The sequence below is a fragment of the Stylophora pistillata genome, chromosome 4 (assembly GCF_964205215.1).
Source record: "Stylophora pistillata chromosome 4, jaStyPist1.2, whole genome shotgun sequence".
In the NCBI taxonomy this organism is placed as follows: Eukaryota; Metazoa; Cnidaria; class Anthozoa; order Scleractinia; family Pocilloporidae; genus Stylophora; species Stylophora pistillata.
Genome location: NC_142522.1, coordinates 12,695,730 through 12,719,764, shown reverse-complemented (window position 1 = coordinate 12,719,764; position 24,035 = coordinate 12,695,730). Strand labels below are relative to the sequence as shown.

At 39.8% G+C, this 24,035-nt stretch overlaps 1 protein-coding gene and 1 long non-coding RNA gene across 3 annotated transcripts in view; one reads left to right on the top strand and one right to left on the bottom strand.

Moving 5' to 3' along the window:
- Positions 1-811: 811 nt before the first annotated feature.
- Positions 812-24,035, bottom strand: part of LOC111333915 (matrilin-1) — a 24,754-nt gene continuing 1,530 nt past the window's right edge. The window contains exons 2-9 of one of the 2 annotated variants that reach the window (XM_088757706.1): positions 23,740-24,035; positions 21,736-23,294; positions 6,654-6,724; positions 5,174-5,595; positions 4,163-4,322; positions 2,561-2,979; positions 1,936-2,086; positions 812-925 (exon numbers count right to left, since the gene is read on the bottom strand). The exon at positions 23,740-24,035 is cut by the window's right edge and continues 65 nt beyond it. In XM_088757706.1, coding sequence (XP_088613832.1) covers positions 921-925; positions 1,936-2,086; positions 2,561-2,979; positions 4,163-4,322; positions 5,174-5,595; positions 6,654-6,714 — 1,218 coding nt within the window. In that variant the 5' untranslated portion in view covers positions 6,715-6,724; positions 21,736-23,294; positions 23,740-24,035 and the 3' untranslated portion in view covers positions 812-920. Of the gene's footprint in view, positions 926-1,204; positions 1,282-1,935; positions 2,087-2,560; positions 2,980-4,162; positions 4,323-5,173; positions 5,596-6,653; positions 6,725-7,860; positions 8,013-21,735; positions 23,295-23,739 lie in introns of those variants that run through there. The other variant, XM_088757705.1, reaches the window with a different exon arrangement.
- Positions 13,859-17,979, top strand: LOC148732515 (uncharacterized). Its single transcript, XR_016000263.1, has 3 exons — positions 13,859-14,275; positions 15,794-16,114; positions 16,681-17,979. It is a non-coding gene; the product is annotated as an uncharacterized LOC148732515 (long non-coding RNA).

The window sequence follows — 24,035 nt, the reverse complement described above, 5'->3', positions numbered from 1 at the left end:
CTCTTCAACATGCTATCAGAATATTGATTTCTGACTAATTCGTTTCCATGTCACTCAAACGTCAGTAATTACATTTTGTGAATTGTAATATGGCTTAGCAACGGAAAAATAGAAGAAAATATCTTTTACGCTAATACAAAATCATGAGCGAAAACAGAGTACGTGTTCATTTTACTCTATTTTGCGAGTCTAAAATGCTAAATAGAGCCTTCGTCATGAACACAACATCGGGCAAGCTCGGATTTCATAATCAGAAATCGACCCGAGATGACGTCCTTCTGACGGATTTTGGCGTATGCTTTCCATTTTCGTTAGTACCATGTGATGTCCTACGTGATCATATTTTGGCGCGAAAACGCCCGCTGACCAGCTTGATTGACAGAACAATTCTCGATCGACGAAAGAAAATTCTCGACCATCAGGAAAATTCTCGCTCGAAAAAAATTTCTCGATCGACAAAATAATTCTCGATCGACAAAAAATTTCTCGGTCGGCAAAAACTTCCTCGATCGACAAAAAAATTCTGCATCGACAAAAGAAATTCTCGATAGGCAAAAAAATTCTTGATCGGCAAAATTAATTCTCAATCTACCAAACAATTCTCAACCCGTAAAAAAAATTGTTTGACCGATGAAAAAGTTTTCTCGATCGTCAAAAATATGGACCATCGAAAATATATCTCGAAAGTAAGGGAGGCCAAACCATTCAAAAGTGGCATGAAATCACGATTAATGATTGAGATCCAACCCCTCCCCCCCTCAAGGAAATAAATGATGACTGGTCCTTTCAGGAGATAAAACCTCTCAACACCTTTTTTTACGTACTGTCATATATATTTACTGAGTGCCCATTACATTACTCTACTTGACACATCTCGTTTTTCAATCCCTAAGTAAACCGCTGAATACTGCTTCAAGTACTCATCCTACAAAAGAGGAGACAAAGCCGCGGTTAATAGAACTGTTGGGCGCACTTTACTTTCTGTAAACTATTTTTTAGACTTTAATAACCGTGTTTAATTAACACTATACCTTTGCTTGGATAAAGAGGCGCCGTCGAGGGAATGGAATAAGATAAAGCATTTTCTCCCCACCTCTACACACACGTCACACAAACTGCTTGGTGTTTTTTTCAATCTCACGCTTATTTCGAGCGTTTCACTATCCATTAATACTAAAGAAACATTAACCCAAAGCATCGGTACCTTGAACGTGGGAGAGTAATTAACTCGCATTCTATTTCACCTCCTGTCCGGACTTTTCATGGACTTTTTATGCGCAATTGAAAATTTATATTGATAATTGCGCAATAGAAATTAATAAAACTATTTATTTTCTGAAAACAGCGAAAAATTCATAACCTTGAGTGCATTAGTTATATTAGTGTGAATAAAGAAAGTCTCCTAATTCTGGGCATGGAGCGCGAGGGAACAGAGGGGAAGGACTCGAATTGGCTCCTAACTGTTAACTTTTCAAATGAGAGATGTGGCTTTTGTGCGCGCTATACAGTTATTGCAATCCACCCACCAACATCAAAGATGACGACAACATGAACTTTCGGGGAGGAGCATAGTAGCCAACGTAAGACACAGCATGAAATTCCCACGAACAAACTTAGCTTCCTTCCCAAAACTGACCACTTTCAACATACTTGGTAGAGGGGACAGACAAGAGGTCGGCCCTTTGAAGTTTACCGCGTTTCCTAACCAGTCCTCTCAACTAACAATGCTTTCAACGGCTTCTGTCAAACAACCGGCACCTTCATTTTAAGGGAGCACGATCAAGTTGAAGCTAGTCAACCAAACTGAAAATACCCCACCCCACCGGTGACAAACGCGCGACCAAGGTACATCATCGACTAATTGACTGGTGTCTTTTTCTAAGTACAATTTGATTTTGTCGCCTCAGTAGTATTATGATAAGATGTCATACTTACCGCAGATTTCAGACATGATGCCGTTATACAAAGTGGATATTTCGCTAAAACCTTGGACGTTGAAAACGAAGTCTCCTGCAATTTCTTCCAGTTGACCCCGAAACTTCCGATAATCTCCGATACCAACAGCGATAATTTTAACGTTTTTAGCCTGCAAAAAATCGTCATTGATTCAGTACTGAAAATCCTAGATGAATGAGACTATTTCTTGGTAACTCTAAGCGACTGGTCGTTATTTATCTCCTGGGTTCAGAGGGAGATGGAGGGCTTCGGTTTAGTAGGATTTTGATTGTATCGTTATAAAATAACTTGATCCTCCCAAAAGGCTCTGTAATGATTCTCACGGTCCCTCCTCATTGGCAAATAATTAACAATTAGTCTTCAATAGTCTCCCTTCAGTTATACCTTGTTTGCGACCCCAGTTTCCCTTCCGTTCCCACACCATGGGATCCCCTCCAAATCCTCCGACCCTCCCATCCCAGGCGGTAATCACTGGTCTCTTGGACTGGGATTACCTTACTCGGGAGATACCACTATGGCCAAATAAAGGCATTGCTCACCTTCTGTGACACAAAACGGCCTTAAATGAATTGCATTATGAAAAAGTGTAACGGAAAGGTCCTACCTTAAGTGAAGGAATGATATTTGCGTATGGTTCCGAGGCTCTATTTGTTCTTCCATCTGTAAGGAGAATCAGCATGTTTGGGAAATAAGGCCTATCACCTCCCTTTGTAGTAAACAGTGAAGTGTTCGCTGCGTTCAGCGCCTTGTCGATGAACGTTCTTGTGCCCAATCTTGAATCGATGCGGTCAACAAGATTGTACAACGCCTCGCTGCTGTGGTACCTTATGTCCGCAAAAGTATTCAACAACGTTGGTTCCCTGGCAAACAGAATAATTCCAGTGTGGGTCTGGTCGGGCCCAATTGGCAGTCCTTGGACGAGCTCAAGGATAAAACCTTTGAGTAACAAGAAGTTTTCCCTTCCAATGCTGGCTGTCTTGTCCACCACAAGGGCCAAGTCCATTCCTTCAGAATTCTTGCAAGCTTTTGACATGAAAAGGAGAATGAAAAACACAAATGAGGAACAAACAAACAAACAAACAAATAAACAAACAAACGCATAACAACAACTGTTATATTCAAGTGAATAAAGGGGGCTGCGTCGGTGGTATGTCTAGTATAAGTAGATAGTTTGGTTTTATCAAATAATAATAATAATAAAAATAATAATAATAATACCTTTTATTTATATAGCGCTCATATCCTAAGCTCATGGTGCTTTACAACACTGTGCGGGGGACTTTACCAGACTGCTAAGCAGTTTACAATCATTGAAAGGCGAATCTAACAGTTGCCCCCTCCCCCCAATTCCCAGTAAACAGGCCAGACCACATCACAGTATTCTCGTGAGTGGGTTCTTTAACGTACCCTGCCTAACCAAATTAACTAATAGATGCAGGAGACGGGACCTACGGTTTATTCGTCCTTATCCGAGAAGACTAGACTGTCTATCCATTTCTTGATGTTATAGAAAGGTAGCACATTCTCCTCAGTTATTTTAAGACCCTGAGTGTTGGTCCGGCCGGGGCTTGAACCCTGACCTCCCGCACAGCAGTCCGGCGCTCAACCAACTGAGCTAACCGGGAGGCGGTTAATGGAGTTGATAAATGTAAATTACCCACCGTAAAGAGTTTGTAAGCTGAAACTCGAAAAGGTAGCTTAAAAACTCTTTACGGTGGCCAGTTTACGTTAACATATTCAAGTGTGATCAGGGCCGCGTTGTTCAAAGCTGGGTTAAGATAACTGAGGGTTAGTGTGAAATCTGATTTCAGATCTAAAAGCTTTAAAAGAAAATTAAGTGGAATTCTTTTTGTCTACAACTTGATGACTGGGTGCTTTAAAAAGTATAGCGAATATTATCCTAAAAAATACTTTTGAACAAAGGATTAAAGAAACTCAGATTAGAATCGAACCTCATAACTGGGCCCAGAACTAGATCTGTCCTTACTTTTTTAACTTACAACTCCGATTTGGCTGAGTATTTACACGAGGGCGGAGTTTTTGATCTTCAAAAACAAATTATTACAATACCTAGTTTTAGACAGAGAAATCGGAAAAGTGCATTCGATTTCGGGTCGAAAACACCGTTTTATGATATTTGGACAGTCCACAATATAATGAGCATATACAGGCTAGGATGTTATTGATAGAGTCATAGAGTACATACGACACATCAAATCCATGAAGTTTTTGATCGCTTCATCGATATTGCCATAATCTTGGGCTAAGAACACAGCATCCCCTCCAATAAGCCTCAACACTTCCTGGTGTTTTTCCTTCCGTGAATCCGGACCAATTCCAAAAACGAACACACGGACACCTCTTTTCTGCAAAATTAAATACCAATGATTATTGTCCTCAGTCTTGTTAGCCCCCTTTTTCTGACATGTCCCTTTCCTCATAAGCGCCCCCCCCCCCGTCATGAAGTTTACGTGTATACCAGGCTGCCCCTTTCTAAACTACGATCAAAAATTTCTAAAATACTGAGTAGCTCTATTGTTTCGTTTGGACTAAGTATTGTTGAAATATGGAATACACTTGTATTTGAAAGCTTGTATCAATTTCTGTGCAAATTACGCGGGCGATCAATTGCTTTTTATCTGCATTATTCATTAAATTTAGGAGGCAATTCGGATTTTTTTCCTATGAACCTCGTTCGAGTAAGCCCTGAAAACTAATAAAGCTCGTGGGGGCGGGAACTAGGGCGCTAGCCTCGCTCCCAGACTTAACATGGCTAAGCGGCAGCATCTGTGTACGAGGATACTAGGGCGCTTACAGCTATTCACTTAATCAAAAGTTGTTAATGTCAATGTCAGGGCTAGGCCAGTGCACGGCCTTTTTCCTTAAATAAGCCCATTTCTGCATCTTGCACGAGTCCTCAGATGCAAAGCTAAAACCAATCTCTACTTTTCATTTTGAGTTGGTGGTTGTGTGACTTGTGTGTAGAAAAATATTTCCTGAATCTCCCATAACACTCTTTAATATTCTTATGCCGCCAGTCCTTTACTTGGCAGTTGATGGGCAGTCAATTTTTTATTGTCCCCTTTCATATTCTGTTTGTGACTGACCCCCCCCAAAAAAATCCTTAACACCCCTCCCCCAATAAAAAACAATCCTCCAGCACCCCTCTCCTTCCTTCAGGCGATAAATAATGACAAGTTCCTCAGTGTTGCCTTACCTTCATATTTTCCACGTATGTTTTGTAAACATCAGTTTCAGTCTGAGAGGGATGTGATCGACCATCTGTGAACAGAACCATTACGTTCTCCACTCCAGCCCTGTCTCCATTCGCCCTGGTAAACATTTCTTCATCAGCTTTTTTCAAAGCAAGGTCCAGTCGAGTTGGCTTAGACAGTTTGTCGATAGCATGGTCTATCAGACGAAGAACAGCTTCTTCATTGTGGTGATCGGTTTCTTTGAAATAGTTATGGATGGTGCTTTTACTATCAAATGTTTCCAATGATACGTGTGTGCCATCTTCTGACACGCCAAACTGTTGCACCAGTTTGGCCAATCTCGCTTTTACAGTAACGATGTTTTCTTTTTTGATACTCCGTGTTACATCCACAATCAAACCAAGATCAATCGTGCAGCCAGACACTGAGAAGAATTACAAGGCATTGTTTTAACATTTTGTATCCTAAGATCAGTATGCATGTTCTCCATGTTGTTCTCTATACATTTCCTAAGGTGCTGACAAGGAGAATTTGAGTTTGTGATTATTTATTTTATTAGCGCGCCCTTGATGTGTGATTCAGGGGTGATATTGAGAAATTACATACTTGTCATCCCTGGGGGGGGGGGGGGGGGTAGAGGCAATAAGCGAAAAGCCGCCGATATTTTGTTGAATGACACGCACGAAAAAGTTGGACGAACAGTAAAACTGATATTAGTTAAAATAACATAAACGTCATTGTTTGCAAAGCAAAAGGACAACAGAAGATCGGAGCAAGGAAGGAACTGGTTACCATTTATCATCTGGGGTCGGGGAGGGGTCGGAGGATTTTGGGTGGGGGTGGCTGGAGGAATTGGTTGTGTCTCTTAAGTCTCAGTAGAATTCTAATGACCCCTTTCCCCCTTCGTTGGCAGTTAATATTCTTTAGTCACCCCTTTATGTTCTGATAGCGACAACTGATCCCGCCTCTGTCTCCCCCCCCCCTGAAAACCTGGTGAATCCTGCCTAGAATCCTTCGACCTCTCTCTCGCCTCCCCACCCACCAGGCATTAAAAAATGACTGTCCCCTAAAGGGATAATATATCTTGGCTTTTCCACTCGAATGATATCTTCTTAATTAAAAAGTAGCTGTTGTTATACTGTTGTACAAATGTTGCATTTCGCGTGGAGAAATATTCTAAGGAGCCATTTCTGAACTGAATGGAACAACCCTTTAACTGGCAGCCAAGAAATATTTTGCTCTAACTACGTTCGCTAGGCTGTAGTTCCTCATGGGTAGAAGAAACTGGTTTCAAGTTTATCTCAATATCTTAGAACGTACTGAAAATTTGTTGTACGAAAGGCAAATGTAATTTATTTTAAAGAGCTTAATTCAGAGCACTTTTCGAACACATTAACATGTCGCGGCCCATGATAGAGCAGTAATTTTGAAATTGCGATATTTGATTTGCTGCATTTCACTAATAATAATAGTTATTCTTACCCGCCGAAACGGCTAACAGCATTGAACTCAGAACACAAGCCTGCATGCAAAGTCGTATCATTTCGTTTTACCTGCAGAATTAAGATGATAAATCGTTGGCTATTAGTACAGGTACTCACTCTACGTGGAAGTCTACCTGTTTTTAAATTTGGTCTATCCATGTCGTGAATCTAATCAGGGAGAGGGCCCATCGATGCATTGCACCTCACCTAAACAACCGTTTGTTTATAAATCTTTCACAAAATCAATTCATAACTGATAGATGGCTAACGTTCATTAAAGGATGCCATGATATTTTATCATTTGGATTCATTGATTGATAAGAGGTTAAATTTTTCGTTTAGCCTTTCAAATCGAAATGAAATTGTGGGAAGCGAGGTGGAAACCTGTGAAAGGCAAATAAATTAGAGCTGAATCAAAGAAAGGGAAAGAAATGTTCAGTTAAAAATTTAATGGATTCATGGCAACATGTTTCATATTCCATCTTCTTCTTTCAAAATCAATTTTTCTCCCTCCTTTTTAACGCCTTTTAACTGTTTTTTAGCCTCCCTAAGCAATTCCTCTTCGCGTCTCTCCCTGGGATAATTACAATATGATTAGTAAACGTTTGTTTCCCACCTTGCAAAAAACCCCTCAGATGTTTTCTGGATATGAAGACTTCAAGAAATTGAAACCGGCTACTGGACGTGGCAATTTTTGTAATGTTTTGCTTGTCGAATAGCTCAAATAAGCAGTAAAAATAAAACTTGAAACTAGATTGGTAATTAAAACTTCCTTCGCCTCAGGAAAAAATGGCCATTTTGTAATATAGTGAGTCACAGTCTCTGTTATGGAATGTGCTGAAGAAATCGCTTCCTATTGGTAGTTTTTTTTTACGACACTTAAGGTCAAGAGCGTCATAGCATTGAAATAATTCTTTTTTTAGTAATGTGTTTTGAAAGTGGAATCAAACCTTTCTTTTTCAATTTTAAAATGTATTATTGTTAACGGCATTAGTAGCTAGTTTCGTTTTACTTCCAGCCTCAAAACAAAGTGCACTTTCAAAAAATTGCTCAACTTTAGTCCAACATCTATAAAGTCACCTTTAGTAACAAGGTGTCAAGTCTAATTACAATAACGTACATAGCTCCTTAACATGGCCCGCCCATTAAACCTTTTCCAGCAGGCAAAAAGTCTTATAATTTGGCCATATAAAACTCAAGCTCACTTTGTTTGTCGTTATATGAAGTATTCCATACAATATTTGCGGTTTTGAGACACCGTGGGTTCAGACTTCGGGGTCACGTGACCTAGATCACCCGCTCGTGTTTGATGCGTTCAAATCGATTTGTTTTCTCGCGTTTATAAGTGTTTTTCGAGCCATTTTCCCTCTACAGAAGCCATTAGGACAGCATCATTAAGCTGGAACGTAGGTAGAGGGAAGCCTCTGAAAGAAAACAGAGGTGAGAGGTGGTTTCATGTAGACTTGACCGCCAAAATTCTTTCATGCAAGCTTGGCGAGTTCACAAGTGAAGTCGTGTCTCTGGCCCATCTGTGGATGGCTACCAGAACCGACCAAGGCTTTTTGGGTCAGTTTTGGGCGGAAAAAGTCTCGATCGATGTGATATTTTGCTGGTAGGACTGGGTGGCCCGACACGATTCTAATAATTTGTTAAAATGGAAATGTGAGGTGTTGCCTTCTCGAGTTGTGGTGGAATCTCCCAGAATTCTTTTCGGTCATAAACGAGGCAAAGGTTGTGTTAGCGACACTAGCTTTCGTCAAAAGGAAGAACAAGGGCTAGCGGATAAAGTGAGAATGCATTTTCCAGCCAAACAGCAAGATCTGGTCCTGAGGTGTGTTTTAAATGCAAACTTTTGATTTCTTGAGCAAGTTTTGATCTTAAAAGATCGACACTTTTTCATTGTTGCTCTTGGAGCGGAATGCTGGATTTTTGGGATTTGCATTTGTTGTTATATGAACGGTTCACTGAAATGGAAATCGGCAATCACTGTGGGTGTTTTTGGCTGCAATAGGTGTCACATCAAACAGCCTTGCAATATACACACTTACATAATGTTGTCTCTTAATTTCAACAAGAAACAAACAACAACAGTAGTAGGTGTCTTTACACCTATGCATGCTTATGTCTGCGTGGCTTGCTTGAAAAGGGTTAAAGTTCGTTATACAATAATAATAATAATAATAATAATAATAATAAATGACAATTTATATAGCGCACTATCCAAAAGCTCTGAGGCGCTTCACAATCAAGGTAAAAAGTAAAATAATAATCAAACGTAATCATTCATTAAAATAACGTTTAAAAAGATAAGTTTTAAGATTACGCTTAAAAGTGTTAAGATCTATACTACATTTTATGGTTTCAGGGATGCCATTCCACAGCTTAGGTGCAGAGACAGAAAAGGCGCGATCGCCATAAGATTTCAACTTGGAGCGAGGAATCACTAACAAGTTCTTACTCGATGATCGCAAAGACCTAGTGAGCTTATAAGTTTTTAACAAGTCACTGATGTAACTAGGGGATAAATTATTTAAAGTTTTTAAAGTAAAAAATAAGATTTTAAAAATAATCCTCTGCTCCACGGGGAGCCAGTGCAGTTCCCTCAGTAGGGGAGTAACGTGATCATGCTTGCGACCACATAAGATCAGCCGTGCTGCACAATTCTGGGCTAATTACAATCTATGATCTAAATGTTTTGGAAGACCATACAACAGAGATTTACAGTTGTCTAATCTGCTTATAGTGGAGGCGCGGTGGCCTCATGGTTGGTGCGCTCGACTCTGGATTGAGTGGTCCGGGTTCGAGCCCCGGCCGGTACATTGTGTTATGTTCTTAGGCAAGGCACTTTACTCTCACAGTGCCTCTCTCCACCCAGGTGTATAAATGGGTACCGGCAAATTTAATGCTGGGGGGTAACCCTGCGATGGACAAGCATCCCATCCAGAGGAGAGTAGAAATACTCCTAGTCGATTCATGCTACAGAAACCGGAGTTAAGCACCGGCCTAACGGGCCACTAGGCTCGTAAACAGACTTTACTTTTACTTACTTACTATTTTGCATGTAACGAAGGCGAGTACTAACGCTTTAGTACTACTAACTGACAAAAACTTTCTAATCCGAGAAATATTCCAGAGGTGAAAAAATGCAGATTTACAAATAGCCGAAACTTTACGTTCCTTATTTAACTTATTGTCAAAGATTACACCTATGTTCCTGGCATAGTTCGAAGGTTGTATGACAGATCCATCAATCGCTGTAAAAGAAGGAAGCCGAGAAGCAAACAGATTGCCCGATCCGATGACCAAAAGCTCAGTCTTATCAACGTTAAGTTTGAGTTTGTTCAATGACATCCAAGTTCCAATATCTTGTAGGCAGGCTTCGATTCTCGTATTAGTAACTGATGAAACCGAGTCAAGCGAAAAATAAATTTGGCAGTCATCCGCGTAAAAATGGAAGTTCATATCGTGTCTTCTTATAATGTCGCCGAGAGGAGACGTATACAGTAAATACAAAATTGGTTGAAGGTGTTGGAGGCAGCTGAGAGGTTGTCAAGATATAAATAGCTATAAATATCTCTATAAATATCGAGAATCCGCCGACTAAGAGAGGGGGGGGGGGGGAGACAACTGCCATCTAGGCATATTTTGAACTTTTTTTATTTTACTGAGAAAGCAAAGTGCGCGAACAGAACTTTTAGATATAATTTTTGAAAAAGGTTCATCAAAAGGGTCCTTAGGAAAAAAAATTGAATTATGACATTTTGCAACTGTCGGCGAATTCTTGATATTTATGGTAAGTGACTCTTCTAGCTGTTATATTGAATTATTAAATTGAGCATAAAGAAAAACACTGAGCATCTTTTTAGGCATATTTCATTGTTTTCAGCGGTGCCGTTCAACAACATAATGCTCAAATTTTTGAGCATAATTTATCTGACCCAAACAGAGATGTCATTTAAAGTGCCACTCTCGCTAAGAGCGGTCCTCTCGACTTCTCGTCCAAAAAAAATTTCCTTTAATTTTTTCCTATGAAAGGGGTTTAGGATACATGTTTCAAAAATACTGCTTTTGTTTTCGAATTCTCTTTTTTTGCCTCGCTACAAGCGAAAATTGACTTTTGGCTAGGCAGCCCGTGTAGACAACGATCGAAAGTGTAAATTTCACAGCTTTTGTCGAGCGCGCTGAGACTGTAATGGTGTAGTTCACGGAATTCTTTGTTGCTTCAAGTTGTTGGCTATATTCATTCAGCTGACAGACAAAATATGGAAACTTCACTTGAAATCTTATTCATACTAGCGTGATCAGAACAGAACCTTCCCTTCGACCTTAATTTGCATATAAAAAATTAACCAATTTAAAAGAAACAATTATCAAAATGCAGGCGTAAATCGGGCTAAAAAAACATATCGGAGGATAGTTTATACACCAATAAGGTCACCGATTGCCTCAAACCTGCGGGTATTGTAATGTATTAGGCCGCTAAGTATGCTGGGATAGGAGAATACCATGTGCTTTTGATAGCGGTGGCCATGTTACGTTTGCGATGAAACTAGTTGAGCTAAATCTGTTTGTTTGGATACTTTATTGCTCTTGGGATCATTACAGATATCTCTCTAGCTTTCATCCACCATCATCTTGAAAACAACGCAAATCAATGTCTTCACTTAATCACACACGTGTCAAAGCTAATTTGCATAATTCTGAAAAATGACCAAGATATGTCTTCGACCGTTCAAACTTCGTTATTTTACCTTCTACGTAAAGTATTTTAGGTTTTAATTACAATTAGATGGTAAATAATTCGCGAGTTGTCCTAAAACGTTGCGTAAACACGATCACTCGTAACGCTTGCATGACTTATAAAGTAAACAAAGGCGATCGGAAGGCGCTTCCTCGATAATTTTCCTTGACTCAGGTCTAGAGCCACGTACAGAGTGGAGAAGATCAATATCAAAGAATCCAGTTTGGCATTCTGGTCATTGCAGACATACTGTGTAGCTTAAAAGGACACAAACAATTTAAAATACATGTACATTACGGTGTTATTTACAAAACAACCTTCTGCAAGAATTCTTGCAGTTTCTACCGAGGTTTTGCACACGGAATGCAGTCAACTGGCCCTATTTGCTGAACATTTGCTGCCATCACTAGAGATTTTATGACGTTACAATCCAAAAAGTTATTTAGGGACAAGCTTAATTTTTCCCCGCGACCGAATCCGGCCTGGTATATTGCGTTACGTGATTATGGTAACTAGTTCATTTGTTTCATGACTTGCATTTTTTCGCGGGTATGTAAATTGTAACGAATTAGAGCCGAAAGTTATAAATGGACTGAGGTAAAGGAATTGGGATGGTATTTAAGCTCACATTGGTCTACCCTCCCCCGCTGTTCGATATTTTTGAGGAGGTGAAGGTTCTGACATGCCGCGATCCAGCTCCCTCGCTTTAACTGTCTGTTACCCACGTGTTTGTTTAGCGGAGAGGAGAGGTTCTTTAGTTATTTATATGTTTTGAGAAATTTATCGCATAAAAATGTCTTCATGGAAAGCAAGAATTGTAGTGGCTGCAGGTATTTAAGAGTTTCAGCACCGATATCCCTCCTGGAATGCCAGGACGACGTATCAAGTCATTTGAAGTACTACCACCTAAAAAAATCACCAGAAATGATTGGCTAACGGAGAGCCAGGTTCAAAGCTTTTTCATGAGGCTCTCTGCTTTGAGACGAAGAAAGGCCACAGTCCCGAAAGATTCAGAGCAGGAGGCAAACGACGACGACGACAAAAGTCTCATCGAAGATGAAAGCGGTTACCTTGAACACGAAGCAAGGTAAAAGGATGTAGCGGATGTTATTTCCGAAATCAGACTTGCTTATCCAGTATTATATGATGAGCACAATATTTGCGAACATGTTACAAATGACACGTTAGGGAAGTTTAAAGTCACCACGCTGAGGAAAATGTGTGCTTTTGTTGACATTTCTTTCAAAGGCAGAAATTTGAAGGACACCTTACTCAAGACTGAGTGACATAGTAACGAATTCCCATTGTTTCCAAGAAATTTTGGAAGACTATCTCTAACTCTGTGCTTGATTCTATTTCATAACTTTCGATCGTTACATGAACTAATTTTCAGGTATTTTATATACGGAGATAAGTTATATTCGCAGTGGGGATAGTTAGTGGAAACAGAAGCTAAAGGACCTGTCACTATTTATCACCAGGGGCCGAGGATTCTGGGGGGATCACGTGGTTTTTAGAGGAAAAGAAGGGGGGATAAGTTGTCGCCAACAGAATTTAAAGGGGCTAACGAAAATTAACTGCCATTGTGGAGTGAGTGTGACTGCGGTAATCGTAACTTATCAACACCGTAATTACTGATAAAAAAAGGCGATTTATGGACGGTGAACGATGTGGGTTAAACCCTAAATAGGTGAAGGTGATAGGAAAGAAATACACTGAGTCAACTTGAAACGATAATACTTACATTGTTACGATTACTGCAAAACTGCGCTTGACGAAAAAACACTGTCCGAAGACGAAATGAAGAATAAAGGAACCGCTTGAAAGCGAACATTCCGCATGCTAAAGCCCTAGGGCGGGTTTAGGTGGAATTTATATTGTAACACTACCAAAATCCTCCGATTCCCCCCTGCACCCCTCCCAGATTATATTTAATGACCGGTCCCTAGCTTCGACTAAGGGGTTGCCAACGTTTCGACATTATTCTCGGCTGGGATATCCTTATCATCAACAAATTACCTCCAAGCTGAGAGGCATGTCACCCTTAGGTTCGGACAATCTGAAGTACCATTTACTAAATTATTTTTATACTCATATTCCTCGACTTTATACTTATTTATTACCAGAGGTGTATTTTGTTACCAACATTTGCGTCACATGACATGTCAATTAATTAGTATAATCACGCAACGCAATGTTCGCCTGGCTGGATTTGACAGTCGCAAGAAAAGGTTAAGTTTGTCGCACAAGAACTTTGAGGACTGTAACAACATAAAATCTCTAGTGATGGCAGCAAATGTTCAGAAAGGAGAGCCTGTTGATTGCATTCCGTGTGCTAAACCTCGGTAGAAACTGCAAGAATTCTTGCAGAAGGTTGTTTTGTAAATAACACCGTAACGTACATGTATTTTTAGGCCTCACGGAACAGCGTACGCACGTGAGTTAAGGAAAATTTCACACATGCGCAGATGACGTCCCTTGTTGTGTTTACTTCTCCTCTCTACGCTTTTAAAACTTTACCGTTGAATATCTTATCAAAACACAAAGTCTCTGGTGGTTTAATACTTGAACCGCGAAGACTGCAAGGGAGTTAAGGATTCTACCGTTTTATTTTTTTTCTTTTCATCGACCTAGTGGTAGAAATGCTATTTTTTCGTACTGTTTTGTCATTCACTACGCGTGGTGTTTATTATTTGGAATTTCGAAACGGACAAGTTCAAGAATTGGCATTGTAGTTTCAAGGCAAATTGAGGTTTGGAGTCCACTGTTGTTCCTATGAAAGTTATTTTCATGTTTTTGATGCGCGCTCGAGATGTCATGGAGGAATGAAATATATCGACTGAGCTGAGTTAAAGCAACTGAAGCGCACGATGCTCGAGGTAAGATTATAAATTAGGTTATCTTGACCCTATCTTGGGGTGTGTTGGTGGTAATGGGTCAATTAGCTTACATTCAATATCGCCCACCCGAGATCGAGAGTGAACTCCGGTTTATTCGTGAACAGGAACCAAGAGCAGTTAATTATCAATCACTTCTCGGGTACTCGTTGGTACTATTGACGATGTTTGACTGATATCGATTGTTAAATCCATGCTTATTTCTTTTGGGCGCTTTTAATGTGGAGGATCGACCAATACACCGATTCTTTTTAGACCACACTGCATATTCAATAATTTGTGTTAGTCCAGGTACAACAAGTTGCCGGTACGTGAAAAAAAAATTCCATCGGTGTAGATATTTAATTGTTAGAAGAAAAACGTTTGAAGGATTTGTCCTACTTATCTTTTACACGGATTAAGGAAAGACAGGATAATGAACTTGGCACATTTTTAACAGTTCCAGTGTTTAAATCTAATTTATTACTGTTATACATTGTACACTAACTGTATGTAACATAACATTGGCTGCATCACTTAGCTTTGCCCTTCCTATACAAAATGATTCACTTATTATGTACAAGAACACCTATACAAAAGTCATGTACTTATCACATTAAAAGTTACCTACTGCTAAAGATATGTTAAATTATACATGTGCAACAGTATGATGATATAATCTACATGTAGTTAGGGTAAAGGTAAAGTCTGTTTACGAGCCTAGTGGCCCATTAGGCCGGTGCTTAACTCTGGTTTCTGTAGCATGAAGCGGCTAGGAGTATTTCTACTCCCCCCTGGATGGGATGCAAGTCTATCGCAGGGTTACCCCCAGCATTAAATTTGCTGGTACCCATTTATACACCTGGGTGAAGAGAGGCACTGTGAGAGTAAAGTGTCTTTCCTAAGAACACAACACAATGTCCCGGCTGGGGCTCGAACCCAGACCACTCAATCCAGAGTCGAGCGCACCAACCGTGAGGCCACTGCTCCTCCACACATGCAGTTAAATATTACATTTATTATGGTCTCAAACTACTGTAGTGAAGTGACAGCATTTCAATATTCTACTAAGCTACAGTCATGCATAACAATTTAAAATCAGATATATTACAGCTTCATTTACCCACTGTTCATTTTGAATGTAATGTACAATTCATTTAATTCAAGATCCAATACAACATGATTATACATGCATGTCTCAGCTTTGGCTCCATGCACTACTTATACCCGGTAAAACCAGTTACAATATTGCAAAGCTAACATGCTACATACACTAAAACATTCAGTTCTGTTTACTTAACTAAAATGGCGTATACAACATGCTTTTATCAGGTTAGTTCTAACATGTTGCATTGAAACATTTATTCATTATTGTGTCTCTGTGTGTAAAAAAAATGCATTCTTGTTAAGATACATTTACTTCATGCAGTGTGGGTCAATGAAATTAGTTCTTATGTTCAAATCTAAAATGTTTTAAAATTACAGAGCCACCCCCATGACTACTTTATTCTTCATGTGTAGGCAATGGCGTAATATGTACAGTCATGTGGGACCTGGAAAGACAAGTAGTTGGAGGTTGGAAGACATTTGGAAGGTTTTGTAGACACAACTGGCATTCTCTTGGTAGATCATAAATTGGTAGCTCCTCCCCATAGTTCCACACCTTTAGCGCCGCTAGCTGCATGAGTCTTGGAACCTGTCCGTCAGGTGTACTGGTAACTCCCTCAATTACTGCTGGGCTGAATGACCTTTGTCCCTCCAGTGCAGATGTTCCCTTGCCAGAAGCCTTCCAGTGAAGTTTAAGTTTGTGACCATTAGCTTTTATTGACTGAATCATATATGGTAAGTCATTGTTTGCTTTCTTTTCTATCCAAGCTTTAGGGTAAACATCCTTTGCTGTAAGTGATCAGTGTGTGCTATTTTCTCTAATCTTGTTTAAGTTCTTTCTTGCCTCTTGCAAAAGGTCTGTGGTGAGTATTTGGGCCTATTCTTCATTCTTTCTTCATGAACTTCACAGGCAGCTTCTGTGGTCCTTGTGTTGGTTTTTCCACTGTGTGGAATGTTCTCAAAAAATGTGATAGAGGCCTATTTTGATAACTCTGACATGTTATCATTAAGATACAGTTGTGAAAGGTTGAACTGTCTTTCTGCAAGAACATTGTTTACTGGAAGACTGAAAATGTGCTTGGCGTAGAACTCGAACAGCTTTGGAGTGGCTTCTTTACTTATGAGTGAGCTCTGTTGTGATAAAGCCATTTCTTTGATCTCACGTAGCAATTGGGGTTCCTTTAACTTCCAAAGAGTGGCCCATTTAATTAATCCAACTCTGTCCTTAGAGACCAACGTGAGAATGTTATGTCCATGAACATAAAAGGGATTGTTCACTGACTTTTCTTTTTGATTTTCAGATCTGACTGGAATTCCAAGAAGCTTTAAAACTGAATGCCAGAAATGACTTTGGTATCTCTGATCAGCTCCCATTCCAAACAACTTAGGAAAAGTGAACCACTCTGCTCCATGATCTTTGATTACTTTAAGTGCTTCTTGTAACATTGGCCTCTGCACTTGTTTTTAAAAATGGTCAATAGCTGCAGGGTCTTTCAATGACATCTTTACCTGTTGTGATGTTAAAGGAAAATGTTCTGATGGAGACTTCAACATTTCACTTAAAGTTTCATGGTGCTTCAAAACAGTTGCTGGCCATAACCATGCTAGGTAATCACTGGAAAAACCAAGTTCTGCATCACTAGCTTGGGATGTGTTCAGAGATGGGATGATAAACTTGTCAAGGAATTCAAACAAAAACTTGATTTCAACTTGGATCATAGGACTTGAGCTCGTCTTAATGACATCTCGCAATATATTGTGGTGGCTATCTGATTTTGGCAATCTTTGAAGGAGATGCTCAGCAAGCTGTAAACAAGTTTCTCCATATTTAAGATACCACTGGAGAGTCTCATGATAATACGTCCGCCTTGTGTCAATGAATGTCTGAGGAAGGGGTGGCTCTTTACTAAGAATAGCTAGAGAAACATACATAATTTTGTATTGGCTTGGACGCTCATGATGGAGCCAAGATATTTTATGGGGGTTACTCATGTCACCCTTTTCCCCCAAACCCAGCCTGGCACAATCTTCTCAGCATGATGTTTAGTACATGTGGGTAGCATCCCACAAAAAAAAAATATATTTCCTTTCCAAAAATTTTGGTGTTGTTTGCTAAGAGACCATTTACTTTTCCCTTTTGGGTAGAGGCATTGTCTCCAACCAACTGCGAAACATTGGTGATGTCATATTCGTTTTTCACAACGTGATAATCCATGTCAGACTGGTGTTTTCTGGACCCGCCTGCTGTAAGGCTGTTTGCTAGGACGTAAGCTCGAGGCTTGCTCTCTATAGGGCACCAGGTGTGAACACCCACTATGTGCCTCTCTTCTCCTCCCTTGTGGGAGTCATCGCTCCAGAGATGAAAATCGTACTTGGAGTTTGAAAAGCGCTTCAGTAAAATTAGTTTGTCTGCTTCACCTAAGAGAACATTCCAGTCAGAAAGTGTACTTGGAGAGACAACAAAGTTTGTTGGGGGGGCTACAGTCAAACAGAATATTGAAAATCAGATGTAATACTACAGGTGTGTTTTGATAAGATAACAAAGATGCATGTTGCATGTATCTGACACAAGCCATAAACATCAAAATTCTTTGGTTGTATCCATTGTTACCATGTGCAAATGTCTTCACAAGGGAATAACCTTTTTGACAAACTCATTGTTCCCCTGCAATTTCTTTTTCAGTTTTGAGGAAGCAGATCTTGTCCCCCTTAGCTTGTTGCCGACTTGTTTTTCTTTTTTTTCGGTTGACGTAAGTTTGTTTTGACACTTTTTCAGTTGAATTTGGAGCCTCAACGCGTCCTTTTTCAATTGGATGTTCTTTCCTTTTACAAGTACTGAAATTATGGAACGGTGACAATTTAAATTAGTCAAATGTAACCCACGGATTTCACACGATAGAGTTTGGAAACAAAGAATACAAAGTAAAAATGCCCGACTAGAAAATATAAATCTAGTAAGAAAATGTTTATCTCACTTGTGAGGTTGAATAACTGAAACTATTACTATTACGTTTCCACGGCGGTCCGTGTGCAGATAATTTTGTTCATGTTTGTTAGAACTTCCAACTTAAGCCTTAAAACTTCACTCATAAAACTCTCGATACTGTATGACACTTAAAGATACGCGTCGTTATGATTTGTTGCCCGAAAAATTAACTTGCCAGTACATTTATTTCTGACTATGCGGCCATATCGACTACTCTACCTTAACATTCGAGAGGTTTTTCTTTTTCGGCTTCTGTTTGGTGAGATTGTAATCGGTTTATGATTATTACCATTTAAAAGTGGTATTAACTACGATCGCGCAAGTTGCAACCTGCGAAATTTCAGAATGGGAATGAAAATCAGTCACCGTAATTGGTGGCTCAGACAATCTGCAGTAGTATTTGTAGACATTTGCAAGTGTTTGCACTTCCATTCCCTCCTGAAAAATACTTGCCTAGACTGCGTCTTAGGGTTTTGACTGTTCCTTTTAGATTGGCGTTTTCGGATCTCACCCGTTACACTCTCTCTCGAGTCGATCGAGTTTTTCTTCACTTGAAAAGCTGCACACTAGCACCGCAACGCCGCTTTTTCTATTTATTCGGAATAATTCGCATATTTTCTCGGCTTCTTTTTGACTGGTGGCTGACTTTTGCAAGAAAACTGGCTGCCGCAAGCTCTGTTACGTGCCATCAGGTCTCATCGTCGGCGAGTCGGCCGGCGATTTAATTAACAAAAATCTATAACTTTGATGTAAACAACTCACGGCACGAGCCCGCGTTCTTTTTCTCAAGCAGTGTTACAAAGTAATGTAATCTGCGCATGTCTGAGATTTTCATGGGGTTACGGTTTCCATGGGTGGGGTACCTTTCCGTGAGGCCTAATTTTAACTTGTGCGTCCTTTTAAGTAACACAGTATGTTTGCAATGACCAGAATGCCAAACTGGATTCTTTGATATTGATCTTCTCCACTCTGTACGTGGCTCTAGACCTGAGTCAAGGAAAATTATCGAGGAAGCGCCTTCCGATCGCCTTTGTTTACTTTATAAGTCATGCAAGCGTATGACGTATCATACGTTTTAAGGACAACTCGCGATTTATTTTTGTATCCAATTGTTATGAAAACCTTAAATACTTTAAGTGCAAGATAAAAAAAAAGAAGTTTGAACGATCAAAGATATATCTTGGTCATTTTTCAGAATGATGCAAATTAGCTTTGACACGTGCATGATTAAGTAAAGACATTGATTTACGTTGTTTTCAAGATAATGGTGGATGAAAGCTAGAGAGTTACCCGCAGGTTTGAAGCAATCGATAACCTCATTGGTGTATAAAGTATCCTCCGATATGTTGTTTTAGTCCGATTTACGCCTGCATTTTGAGAATTCTTTCTTTTCAATTGGTTAATTTTTTATATGCAAATTAAGGTCGGAGGGAAGGGTCTATTCTGATCACGCTAGTATGAATAGGATTTCAAGGGAAGTTTCCATATTTTGTCCGTGAACTGACTGATTATAACTTACAACTTGAGGCGAGAGAGAATTCCGTGAACTACACTTTTACAGTCGCAGCGGGCTCGACAAAAGCTGTGAAATTTACACTTTCGATCGTAGCCAAAAGTCAATTTTCGCTTGTGGCGAGGCAATAAAAGAGAATTGGAAAACAAACACTGTATTTTTGAAACATGTATCCTAAACCCTTTTCATAGGAAAAAAATTAAGAAAAATTTTTTTTGGAGGGGAAGTCGAGAGGACCGCTCTTAGCAGGAGTGGCACTTAATGTCGAAACTCAGTTTCGTATATTTATGTTCTCCTTTTCATGTTCCCTTTCATTGTCATGATTCAGTTTATTCTCACTTTGGCATGGTGTTCTTTCCTTCCCTCCGATTTATTACCTTTCATTAAGGAGTCCTTTACCTGAGAACAAACGGTCGTTGGTTTCACAATAACCAAAAAACATCAAAAGTACTGCATGATTACATTTGTTCCTTGGAGAGTTTCTTTTGGAAAATGTACTTTTAAGCAATTTACTTAATTTGATCCAGAAAAATATTTCGATTTAAGTTTAACTGCGAAGGTTTGGAGTATTAATTCGATTTTATTAGTATTAGTTCGGTTATTCTGCGACTTTGATGTACCATTTAGTGCACTATTGTATTCACTCAGTTTGACTCAGAAAACTGTGAACACTAATAAACCACACAGTAACCAGTTGCACGCGAGTCTATAAAAAGAAGAAATTAAACCACAGAGATAAGCGATATCGTCATTACCCACGTATCGTTAAAATTGTCGTCTGTTCCTTTTTTAAAAAATAATTACCTGTTCCTTAGGATGACTGTTTTTCTTGAAACGATATAAAAACCCATAAATTAAGAAGATTGCTCGAGGCGTAGCCGAAAGCAACTCCTACGCTTCTTTCGTGCATCCATAACTACCCGCCTGCCGCCATTACTCGATATACGTAGCTAAGCAGGAACCAATTATTTTTTTGAGGCGTAGCCAAAGCAACTCTAACGCTTCTTTTGTGCATCCATAACTCGATCTATCCTCGCATATCCAGTTATGGCTACGCCTCTCGTACCGTACAAACTTTCCGCGCGCATCCATAGAGTAAAAATAACAAAAATGACAAATTAAGAGATGGTTGATGCTTACCGTTCGTAAGTTTAAAGAGCACGAGGTACTAAGCGTAAGAATTACTCCAGGCGTAGCCAAGCAACTCTTACGCTTCTTTCGTGAATCCATAATTCGATCCTACGCAACTCTTACGCCGTTCCCTATTGCTTTTCAAACTTCCCAAGTCGCACCGAGTAAAAAAATAATTAAAAATAGTCAATAAGAACCAGAAATCATTACAGTAAGTGTTGCAATCGTGAGAGTTATTACAAACATCAATTTATAGAATTCCAATAACGATTTAGCCACTCTGGAAGAGTTTCTCGGATCACTGGCGATCTGAGTATCCCTATTTCTTTCGGTCAAAGTCAGGTTTTACCGGCACTATTTGTTTGGGTATAATCAGGAAGTCATGTGAAAACTATAATATATAGCAGGAAGCGGTTAACCAGAATATGGAGCTATCTGAAAAATTATCCCGGGATCCTTCCTTCTGTTTGGCTTTAGGAAGAAAAGTAATATTTCCATCTTTTGGATTAAGGTCGTGATCACTATAATTACTTTGTTTTTCGGTGTGCTTTTAAATAAAGAGTTGAACACAGAAGACCATGGAAGTCTCATTAGGAATAGGGTATCTATGCTATGTGGGTCAAGATAGTTTGGTTTTATCAAACGAGTTGATAATGTAAATTAGCCACTGTAAGGAGTTCTTAAAGCTGGCATTTCGAGCGTTAGGCTTTCTATCAGTGTACTTACCCAGTTTATAAGTGGAGAACTCGACTCACAAACCTCTATTACACTGAGATCTTTAGTACAAGGAGTCCCCACAAATGGCAAACAACATAAAAATCTCCTTTATTGGATCGAACCTAACTTTTTCTCTCAGGCGAAGCAACTGAACCAATCCTCTTTTGGTTACCAGTCGTTTCGTGCCCAGTCGATCTGTGCCCAGCTAGAATCACTCGCACCCATTCATTTGAGTCGTTTTGTCTCCATACTTATAAGGTGTGTTTTCCATGTTACGCTTGTTTAAGGTGAGGTCTGTTCTTATTTTAAATAGGAATATCACCTGCGTTAAATACGGTTTGTTTATGTAGCGTCCGTTTTGATAAGTAAGCACCAAATATAAGGCCTGGAACCGAAAAAGGGCGACCTGGGAGTGATAAGAAAGACGTGAGGCACTAAGTACACTTTCTTCGATGTTTTAACATTTATACGCCTGGATAGTTTGATTTTAGTTTGCGAAGATATGCTACGGCCTTATCTGTCGATCGTATCGATGGCGGAAGACGAGAACAATACGAACGAAACCATTAAAGTGTCCTTAGTGACCAACAAAAAATTTGTCACGCGAATCGTTTAATCGAATCGAATGCATCGGCCATTTTGTCGCTCCGTATTTTTCCCTAATCTACGGCGTAAAATCGTGGCATGTTTTGTGCGTTCTCGTGACCATATTTGGTAAAATGACACATTTGGAATAATATTGGAATGATAATAAGCTGTTTAACTGTACCCTTAAAAATATCACACTTTCCTTTCATAGGTAATAATTCAGTTGTTTTTGTTAAGAAGGTCACAAGTATGCACTACGGCTTTTTTTTTTCAATTTTACTTGCTTGACTCTTCCAAAGTGTATCCGTTCACGCACTCGTGCGTAGGTTATAAATGAATATTGGGACGGCTAAAAATCGGCCAGCGGTTCGGGTCTGAATATTGACGGAGTTTTAAAACTGTGTACGAATCGTCTGAGCTGGTCACTATGATGGTTCTGCAGCTGCGTCGTTTGGTGTTTAGATGTCTGGACCCCACATCGGACGTAAAGATTGTGTGGGTCCCAGTTCTCGCTTTCACAGGCAGCAAAGTAGCAGTAGTAAGGCAGCCGCCTTAAAGAACTCGTACTTCTTTCATATTCACAGCTCGTTGTACGAATTGTGGTGCATATATCTTGAGGGGCGCAGATATATTTGGAAAGAGATCATCATCGCACTCCTTAAGAGCTTTGGCTGCTGTATTTGGCCTGTCTTCCTTCGGTTTTGTGGAGTATCTGAAAGAAATAAGAGACAATATGTACTGTTATCTCTCACTTACCCATTTGTGGAGTTTGTTGTGTAATTTTGGATATTAATCAATTTAGTTAACTGTGTTCCACCTGATCTGGAATCGAAGACGTTCTTGACGTAAAAGCTCCGGCGACGGGAGATCATCTTTGAAGATGTTGATGATCTCATCGGCGTTTGGCAAATCCGGGCCGGCCCTGTCACACAGCACTGATGGTACGAGACAGAGGAGGCCTGGCGCCAACACAGACAAATCTGTTCGGAGGAAAGAAGAGCCTCAATACTTCAGTCGAACAAAGAAATGAACGAGCTGATGGGGTGGTAAAAGGAAAAAATAGCGATTCAGTAGAGATTTAACCCGAAAACTCATTACCGGAAAATTTCTCATCTAGTTCAGCTTTGATATGGTTAATAAGTGGAACGGCCACGTTTCGCTAATAGCACTGCTCGGGATTCTCAAGAGGGGCATTTCAACGATGCACATTGACGTTACGTGCCACCTTCACTGCATGCTTATAGAAATGAGCGAATTTCTCGTCCATTTTAGACGCTATTTCGTTGTAAGTCCTCTTGGCATCTGCATTCTGGAAGCCATTTTACAGTGTAAATTCTCGCTCTTTTAATTTGTCATTAATAAGGCTTTAATTTCTTTCTCTGACATTATTTTAAAAAAGAATAACGTTCCTTTCAAGATACCTACCTCTTGATATGCCTTGAGAGAATGTCAATTTACTGGCCCTGCAGCTTCACGGTGACACCTGAGAAGTTAGAGATGAATTCGTAGAGCACAAGAAATGATACAATAAAGTCAAAAGTTGCTAGATTTGCCAACAGTGCAACCGCGTCTTCTTGCTCTTTCGGTCCCAGGTAGCATCTTGGTACTCCTCGCCACACATCTCGTGATTAGCCCCACAGGAAATGTTTTCTAAGGCTGCAATGACGTAGAGGTACGCCTGGTAGAAATGAGTGTATGCCGTGTGGCGCGCGGCCCATCTC